At 45.7% G+C, this 9,310-nt stretch overlaps 1 protein-coding gene across 1 annotated transcript; it reads right to left on the bottom strand.

Moving 5' to 3' along the window:
- Positions 1-649: 649 nt before the first annotated feature.
- On the bottom strand, positions 650-4,108 carry LOC308412509 (uncharacterized protein). The gene is made up of 2 exons (XM_080906921.1): positions 3,806-4,108; positions 650-3,045 (listed from the first exon to the last, which is right to left on the bottom strand). The coding sequence occupies exons 1-2, from the start codon at positions 3,975-3,977 to the stop codon at positions 2,144-2,146; spliced, it is 1,074 nt and encodes a 357-aa protein (XP_080763047.1). The 5' UTR covers positions 3,978-4,108; the 3' UTR covers positions 650-2,143.
- Positions 4,109-9,310: the final 5,202 nt, after the last annotated feature.

Genomic DNA, 9,310 nt, shown 5'->3' with positions numbered 1-9,310 from the left:
GTCTTTATTAGTCTGAAGCTGCTTTTAGACTGAAACATGTTTCCAGGCAGTTCTTGAATCTGTATTTTGTCTGAAACGTTTCCCTCGTGTTACAGGACGACACAGCGTCTCACCTGTGTGGATTCCTCCGTGGTGATGGTATTCTGAGATGATGATGAGCTTGCTGCATGTGTGGATCCTGACACAGAGTCTGTGGGAGCCTTTAAAGGTGAAGGACGGACCGTGAGCAGCTAAAGGTCAAAGGGCACTGCTGCAGCCTGGGCAGTAAAATGTGTGTGTGCAGTTTATTTGTTCATTTCATCTTGGTGAGAGCTGCCATGGCAACCCAGTACAGAAGCCCAGGTTGGCCGTCACATTATACTGGTGTAACTACACACAACGGTACAAGAGTCACCACCAGCACCCCCTACAGGCCGAGCCCCAAATACACCACTGTGGCTGACAGCAGCTCTGATCTCACTGGCACACAGCTTTGGTCCTGCACAGGTTTCAGGCTGTGTCAACTTTTACTGCCAAGTCAATGTTCATGTGTGTTCAGAGAAAACTGCTTAGAAGCTTCCAATAAGGAGCTGACACAGATCTGCATTTGTCCATGACTGAGGACGAGCTACTGGCAGTTTAAAGAAGTCAAACAGAGGACGGTTTTACAGATTAAATACTTTATTTGATGCATGCATGAGATAAACAACAGTCAATAAAATCAATGACTGTATTCAACAGCTATAAATGCAGTAAGTCACAGTCACTGCTTTCATCCACACCTGTGAGCTTGTGAATTAAAGCTGGAGGAAAGATGAACCAAACTCTGCTTTCCTCGGCTCTGACAGGTTCCCACGGAGCAGGCTGGGCCTCGCGTGGGCCCCTCAGAGAGGCCTCCAGCCACCCCTGCAAACACCACCAGCCAGGTCCCGCCGCGGGAGCCGGGTCCTGGCTGGGAGTCTGAAGCACACAGTCACCACCTCCAGACTTTACACTTTATTACTGTCACAATGATCATGAGTTGTTTTAATATGAATGTTTTGCCTTCAGCTTTTGCCACCACCTCTAACACTGCTTCTTCTGTTGTTGGGTGGATTCTGAAAATCTAACAATAAACTTGTGTAAACGAACAAAAATGAGCTCAAAGAGATTAAATATCCGTCCCTCTAACAATCAAACAGCCCAAACAAACATATATTTAAAACTTTTTCTATCTATTAAAAAACAAAAAGCTCCTACAGTTTGTTTCTCCACATATTCAGCTGTACTGAGGAAAATCAGGTTATAATTCATTTACACTTAAAATCACACCAAACCGCCCCTGAAGGCTTCGATGCCTGATCATGTGACCTCTCACTGTGGGAAACATTGTGTGAGCTGAGCTCTGTGGTTTAGAACAAAGGTTTGTTCTGGCTACATAAATGTTATCTTTTATATTTAATCTGACGACTTTGTTACTTATTGAGACATTGATGATGCGTTTTTGCTGCTCCCCATCCTGGAGAGCTTTCTGTGGGTTGGAAACTGCCTGGGATTAATCTCAAAAACCCAGCAGGGACGTGGATGTCCCCACAGTAACTCGTGAAAAGCGCCTGATGATTTCATTCAGTTTTATTTATACAACACCAAATCACAACAGTCGCCTCAGAGCGCTTTATACTGTAGAGCCTACAATAACACACACAGAGAAAAACCCAACAATCATATGACCCCCTGTGAGCAGCACTTTGGCGACAGTGGGAAGGAAAAACTCCCTTTTAACAGGAAGAAACCTCCAACAGAACCAGGCTCAGGGAGGGGCGGGGCCATCTGCTGTGATTGGTTAAGTCACTGGGACTCGAGCGGACCCTGACGGACTCGCAGACTTGGGAAGTGTTATTCCTGTTTCACACATACAAACACAGACTTTGGTCTTTGTGAGGATGTCGTAGAGAATAATATGAGAGCAGCCTGCAGCACACACAATGATCCAAATGATGGATATCCCTGTCACTCGGAGGCTGCAGTCACTCCTGAATATGTTCGAACTGGACGTTTTCATTCTTACACACTGTAGGAATAATACTTGGAGCATCCTGGTGTGACAGGATTACATTTGTCTCTTTCCTTTTTGTGTATAAGGACAGCTTTAAAGTACCTGTGACCAGCACCACTAACAGTACCACTACTGGGACTCCTCCCCCGTGTGAATTTTCATGTGGCGCAACAAATGATTACTGCGTGTGAACATTTTCCCGCACGTTTGACAAGAATAAGGCCTCTCGTCTGTGTGAGTTCTCATGTGGCGCAGCAGATTGCTGCCTCGGTTAAAAGCCTTTCCACACGTTTCGCAGGAATACGGCGTCTCTCCCGTGTGGACGGTCGTGTGTCTTTTGTATGTCGACAAGTCTGAAAACCTGTCCCCGCAGGTATTACACAGGTAAGGCATCTCACCTGTGTGCGTTCTCATGTGGACCATCAGATTACTCCTCACCGTGCAACCTTTCCCACATATTTTGCAGGAATACGGCTTCTCGCCTGTGTGAGTCCTCATGTGGACGGTCAGCGTTCCCCTCTGAGTGAAACTCCTCCCACACGTTTCACAAGAATACGGCTTCTCACCCGTGTGGACTCTGTGGTGATCAATCATCTTGTACTTGTTCTTGAAGGCTTTCCCACAAAAGCCGCACGTTAAAGACTTTTCCCCTGCGGTGGCGTTACACGGACTCTCTGACACCGGAGAGTCTCCTGCGTTGCTGCTGTGACTTCTAGACGCTCCTGGATCTGCGCTGCGGACTCCTTCCTGGTCTCGGATCTCGGTTCTCTCGGCAGAGCTGTGAGAGAGGAGCTGATCGCTGTCCGGCTCTGAGTCGCTGTGCTCGCTTTCCTCATAAGTTTCAGTCACCATAAAAGTATCGATCTCCTCCTTCAGCACCAGCGGCTCTCCCTCCTGACTGCTGCACAGTTCCTCGGGTTCCTCTTTAATCTGCGGAGGTTCTGGTTCCTCCTGGTCCAGACTGGAGCTCCTCTCCTGCTGCTCAGGGAGAACCTCCTCCTCCTCCTTACAGACAGGCTGCTGTGGGACGTCTGGAGGGACAGAAAGAGACAAGAAATCTGAGAATTCCACAAAAACAGTTCAGAGCAAATATATTGTTTTTACCACTAATGAGGCTCCACAGAGTGAACATGTTGCCCTCCCACTCTGTGGAGTATTTTAGTGCATCTTCAGGATGAGTCTGAACATGCAAAGGGTCAAAGGTCACGCCTCACATCTGTGCTGAAAACACAGACAGCTGACGAGCTGCGTGAGAATCATGTTGAACTCTTGCAGTCCCTTCAGCACCACCGGGCTGGCTTTACTGGGTGGTGAGCTGACAGCGGTGCGGGTGGATGCCTCGCCGCTCACATGAACAGTTGGCCATCTGTGTGACAGCGTGTGGCCTGCAGTTCAGTGCTCAGGTGAGTGTGTGGTGGTCGGTGCAGCACACACCAACAGACTCAGCACACCGATCTGCGAGGCTGGTGTGGGTGTGGAGCCCGGCTGTCTGCATCTCCTCTCCACGACGTGCTGCACAGCAGGAGCCTCATTCCACAGGAAATACCTGAGTGGGCTTCACGCCTGCTCGCTGTGACACCTTTTCACTTCTAATATCTCGTTTTTATCGTAAACAGTGTTGTTTAACATTTCATATGCTGCACCTTGAACAGAGGACCTCATTTCAGTGTTTACATCATAGCTGAGCATCTATAAGAAATCAGGCTGGGTTAATAAAGTGTTCTGGCTCTGATTCATTGATTGGCTCAGGTGGGAACAAAAGCTCCTCCCCTGCGTCAGGCTGAGGCTCACCTGTCTTGTGCAGCTGTGTTTCGGGTTTCCAGGTGATGCTCAGCAGCCTCTGCTGCCGGTCGATCACTTCCTCGTACTGGACGATGGTTTTTTCAAACTCCAGGAAGATTTCCTCGGCGGCAGCAGTTAGTCGCTCGTTGATAAACTCTCTCAGGTACCGAACTGACGACATCGCGGCTCCGACAGCTCACAGATCCGGCGGAGAGACCACCACAGCTCCGACTTCCTGCTGAAGCTCCCGGAGGAAAGCGAACAATACTGGCAGCGTTTCCTCTTCACTTCCGCCTCGTGTCACAGGGAAGCTGTCCCGGTGGCTGGAAAACATGGAAATGGTGCATTAGCGCCATCTGCTGGCGTGGAGTGTGGACCAGCGTCACTGAGAAAAAGAAGCTGTTTCCTCACAGCTGTCACAGTTTCCTGCTGTTTAAACCAGAGCGTCCAAAGTGCTGATGACTCATCTCTCCTGCTTTCCTCTGTCCTGTAACACCGTCATCCTTCCTTTTCCTCCACCCACTGCTTTTGCATCGTTTCTGCTTCATCATCCTTTGTGTTTCTGTGTGTCTGAAGCTGATTAGAGGGGCAGCTTTGTGGAGCTTGCTTTGCAGGCTGATCTACTGCTTCATTCCTTATTTACAGAATGATTGTTGTGTTTGTTGGCTCTCTGTCAGGACGTCTGCTGACTTGTATCTGCAGTATATTGAACAGGTAACAGTCTTGTGAGTTTCTCTGGTGTATAATGATCATCCACCCTTGATCCTTCCCTGTATGTTAACATGAACCTCAGGAACAATGAACACAACCCCAGTTTGACTGATCTGCATGCCTTTATGTACAGTTTAAAGTAAAAGCTCTCCTTCTTTTCCAACACTGTGGCATCAGGACGTATTCCTGGTAAAGCTGCTGTTCACTGATGTTTAACCCTTGTGTGGTGTTCATATTTTTGTTACTCAGCCAGTGTTCATGGGTCTGGTGGACCCGCTAGAGTTTTGGCTTTCCAAATTAACACTATCAAACAATTTTATGTTAAATTACTCAACAGATGTTTACTTCATCCCAATTACAAGCCATATGAACAGCAAACATGGTTAATTTTTTCCCTTTACCTTTGTTAGATCACATTTATGAATTAATGTGCTTCTCGGGTTTTTTTTGTTTTGGTTTTTTTTTAAATAAAATGTTATAAAAAAAAAATCAGTTGTAATCAAGTGGAGTGAGTGGAAAGACACAACACATTTACACGTGAAGCAATATGTTTTACAACTAAATGGGATCAGCTGCTCATCAATGGTGACATTAGGCCCAGGGATGTAAAACAGGGGGAGGTGGTGCACACACTTATCCCACACTGTCCTGATGGCAGCTAGCTTGTCTCTCTGCCGTCGAGCTGGTCTGTCGTCTCTGTTATCAAAACGAATAATCCTGGAAATTTTGTGGAAGTTTTCCAGAGACATTGATGCACGGAAAGGTTCGTGCCGGTTTCTGCATCCCACAGGGATTCTGTCGATTCCCCTTTGGACCTGAAAACTCCTGCAAGGATAAGAACCCCAAAGTAGGCCTTTGGGGTTCTTAGATGAATTTGGTCTCCTTCCACCTCTCTCCAAAAACACACCGTCCTTCTAGATTACTGCAATCCAGAATAATTTTCTGGATGGAATCTGGGATGAAAAGCTCAAATGAAGACTTGATGTCCTGCACATGAGTAACTGTCAGCCGTGTTGGCCCTGGCTTATCACAGTAGCAGCTCTGCAGGGTGGCTCATTTCTTGTGCAAGAAGACCATTCAATTTCACCAGTTATTGACATCCATATTTCTTCACTTGCTGTCTGGTGGGCTTGTTCTGGTCCTGGAGCTGGCTGCAGATGGGGTACTCGTCTTCGTTTTGTTACTAAATGGTGCTCAACCTCATCCTCTTCTTCAAAGTCACTGTCAGACTCTGAATTTTCAGAAATGTGAAATATTCTGAAACCTCTTTGTCAACATCATCATCCGAAGCTCCTCTCTCTTCCAAAATCAATCAGATGGCCCTCGCAGCAGATAATCTTTTGCCATCTTGATCAGTTGTGATAAAGAACCACACTGGCAAAGTCTTATTTATAGTATTATGCCCCTAATTTGCAGGAGGGACAGGGTATGAGAAAATAAAATTTGGATCCCTCAAGAAAGAGGGTAAAATGTGCGGGAATGTCAGAGCAGACGGTGTTGATAGTTGAATTTTCAACAATGCTGCAACTTTGTGCGGAGCAGGAGGGGAAGAAAACACTATCAGCAGCACCAGAAAGGAGGAAGACAGAGTGTGGGAACACAGGACCTACACTTTCAACACCTTTATTAGACCTGGGTCCAGTGGACCCGAACACCTTGTATGTAATGTAAATGCGTGGGGGGAGGTACAGTATGAGGTCATTGAAAATTAGTTTGGATTTATGTTCTTCACAGAAAATAAGCCAAAGCCAATGAGTTTCAGGTTGAAAAAATAATTGTTTAATTTTTCTTTTGAAAAAAACTGAAAACGGGTCTCACAGACCCGAACACCATACAAGGGTTAAGCTGCTCTGACACCGTCTGAGTCACAGTCCACACAAAGCTTTATATCCATCCTGTTTCCCCAGAGTGGTTCAAAGTGTCCATGACCCTGGAGACCACCTGCTCTCCTCTGATCTGTGGAGGCATTCCTGCACGTTCGTTCAGTGACGTTTGCTTCCACATCTTTTAAATGTCTCCAGATATTACAAAACAATTTCCAGTAGGAAGGAATATTTATTCTACACATCAAACACTAACTTGACCATCATGAATTCATTTTCAACCTAAACTTCAGAATACTCTAAGTTTGAGCTCACATGAAAGATCAACTACTTTGAATCTGTTGTGATGTTTTTGGTGCTCCTGGTCTTAAAAATGATATTTCTCAATGTTTATGTTGCTTTGAATTCGTGCTGTAAAAACGTGCAAAACTACATTTTCTTTGCTTTGACAAAAACAACTGTAAAACATGACAAGTCACATGTTCTGGAGCCTTCTGAGGATGTCACGCTTAAACCTCAAATGATCTAAAAAAAATATCTGACCCCGAGTCTCACTTTAAGCATGAGAAGCATCAGTGATGGAGAACATTTGTGCTTTCACGTTGTCCTTGCACACAGTGCAAAGTGCTCCATCCTCCCTCCTCACAGTGATTCAACTGCTGCTAACAGTCTGTGAACCAGGAGGAAGAGGAAGTGAGAGAAGTGAGACTCAAAGAGGAGACAGAGGGCGACATCATCCAGTAGGCGGGGCTCTCCTTCTGCACTGTGTTCAACCATTGTGTCAATAATAAGTGCTGCTGTGAAGAGAACAATTCTCAGACTGAATGTTGAACATCAGCTAGTTTCTCCTGTTGATTTAAACCTTGTTGTACAGATGGAACATTGGCTGTGGATTATTCTTGCTGCTCTTTTCTTTGGTGAGATACAAACATCAACATGTTTCCTCTGCTTAAATAAATGTGTGAGTCTGATTAATGGTGAGTTTTTAATCATGTTTATTGATCCATCTCTTCCTCTGCATGTTCTGTTCTTCCTCAGAGTGTAAAGGAGAAGACAAAGTGATCCAGGAACAAGGAGATGTCATTGCTGCTGAAGGAGACACAGTTACACTTGGATGTAGATATGAAACATCTGATCCATATCCGTATTTGTTCTGGTACAAACAAGAAATAAACAACTTTCCAAAGTATGTTTTACTGCGTGGCACTTCAGGAACAGAAGATAATGATCAGGAGTTTCCAAAAGACAGATTTGATGCTGAGGCCAAGAAAACAGAAAAGTCAGTTCCTCTGAAGATCCAGAAGCTTCAGCTGTCTGACTCTGCTGTGTACTACTGTGCTGTGAGGCCCACAGTGACAGGAAACAGCAAAACTCTGTACAAAAACCTTTGGAGCAAAGACAACAGAATACTCCACAACATCCACTAGAGGGAGCCACACACTGTTAAACCTCTCTGGTCTGTCAGGTAGAGTCTAGTTTCTCTTCACTCGTCTGGCACAGCTGTGACGAGTCCACCCGAGACAGCAGCAGCCAGAAGAGCAGAGCTGCTTCAAATCATCGCACAAAAACATTTTTCATGCCTGTACTTTGAGTTTACCTCTGAGGATGCAGATCACAACTCTACAAACATTTAATGCAGCAGGACAAAGCCTGCGAAGCCTGTAGGAGCCTTAACAGGCAGCACACAAACCTGCTGCACTGTGAGGTCTGTTGTGTCTTCAGCTCCACATCCTGATGGTTACTCGAGTTATCAACACTTTAGGCCAAAACAATGTTTATTTCTGAAGAGCTTTTTACAACAGCGTGTTGAACACGGTCTTCATCTCGTTAGTGTCACCTCTGAAGATGTAGTGTGAACACAAGACGTCCTTCAAACAGAAGCCAGGGAGCTCGAGAGGGCTCCTCAGCTTTGGCGCTCAATCCACAAATAACCGAGACAATAACACAGACTTCAGTCAAACATGAGAACGTGACACGGACTGATGGAAGACCTCACGTCTGTGTGCCTGCGGTCAGCAAGGAAACCAGCTGACGCGCTGCTTCTCCACCTGTCCGGTTTTTAGATTTGCACGATTAGACATTAATGTAGCAGTGAGGACACCACAGAAACACACAAGCAGGAAACACTTACAGCTTTATCGTACGGATATTATATAAATTACATCTGTGCAGAAAGCAGGCAGGGTCAGGGACAGCCTTTATAGCAAACTAATGAATAAATACAGTCGTGTCCACTGACGCACAGCGACTCACAACAAACGCAAACATGAAGAGTGTAGCACACGTGTGTGAGACACAGCTACTGCTGAGCAGACAAAACGAAACGTGGAGACTTCGTCTGTGGTTTGAAATATTTACAGTACGTAGTGTCTGTGCAGGCGCGCTGACAGCACCGCGGCTGTTTCTCTAATAAATACAATCTGAACTATCAGTATATGAAACAAGTGATGCTAACAGTCATGTTACATTTGGCTGGGGTCTGCTGTAATCTGTGATCTAACCCATGCAGCGTGCTTGTTTCAGAGAGAGCAGCTGGGCAATAACGAGCCCTTCGTGGCTGAGCAGGCAGCACGACTTGCCCCGAAATGTAAAGTATCAAAAACAGATCTTCAGCTGTGAGTCTGGGTTTTGTAGATTACAGTGGGGAACACACGCCAACTTCAATCTTACGCTGTCCTGACATCATTCACCTGCTGTTACTCTATTTAACCATGTGCAAAAACAAGATGGCACAGCCTGCATCATAGTTAGGGCTGTGCAATATGACGAAATATATCGGACGTTGAAATGTTATTTTATACGCTATCGTTTGTTTGTATATTCATAATACTGCAGTAAAATCCACTGTTTATGGTGATACGTTTTCATGGTTTGGCCACCACGTGGATGCACAGAGAATCCCAGCATGACCAGAGAAGACGAGGCAGAACCAGGTAGCTCAAACTGACAGACCAGTCCAATCAAATCCAGGACCTTAGTC

Source organism: Rhamphochromis sp. 'chilingali' (genome assembly GCF_963969265.1).
Source record: "Rhamphochromis sp. 'chilingali' genome assembly, chromosome: 16".
Lineage (NCBI taxonomy): Eukaryota > Metazoa > Chordata > Actinopteri > Cichliformes > Cichlidae > Rhamphochromis > Rhamphochromis sp. 'chilingali'.
Note: the sequence above shows the minus strand (reverse complement) of the source record. Positions and strands in the feature narration are given on the sequence as shown.

What these genes read in the sequence shown, in the direction of transcription:
- LOC308412509 (XM_080906921.1), bottom strand. Translation starts at nt 3,977, where the DNA reads ATGTCGTCAGTTCGGTACCTGAGAGAGTTTATCAACGAGCGACTAACT. An exon ending in AACACAGCTGCACAAGACAG is followed by an intron (nt 3,046 to 3,805) that starts GTGAGCCTCAGC and finishes CTGTCCCTCCAG; the next exon opens with ACGTCCCACAGCAGCCTGTC.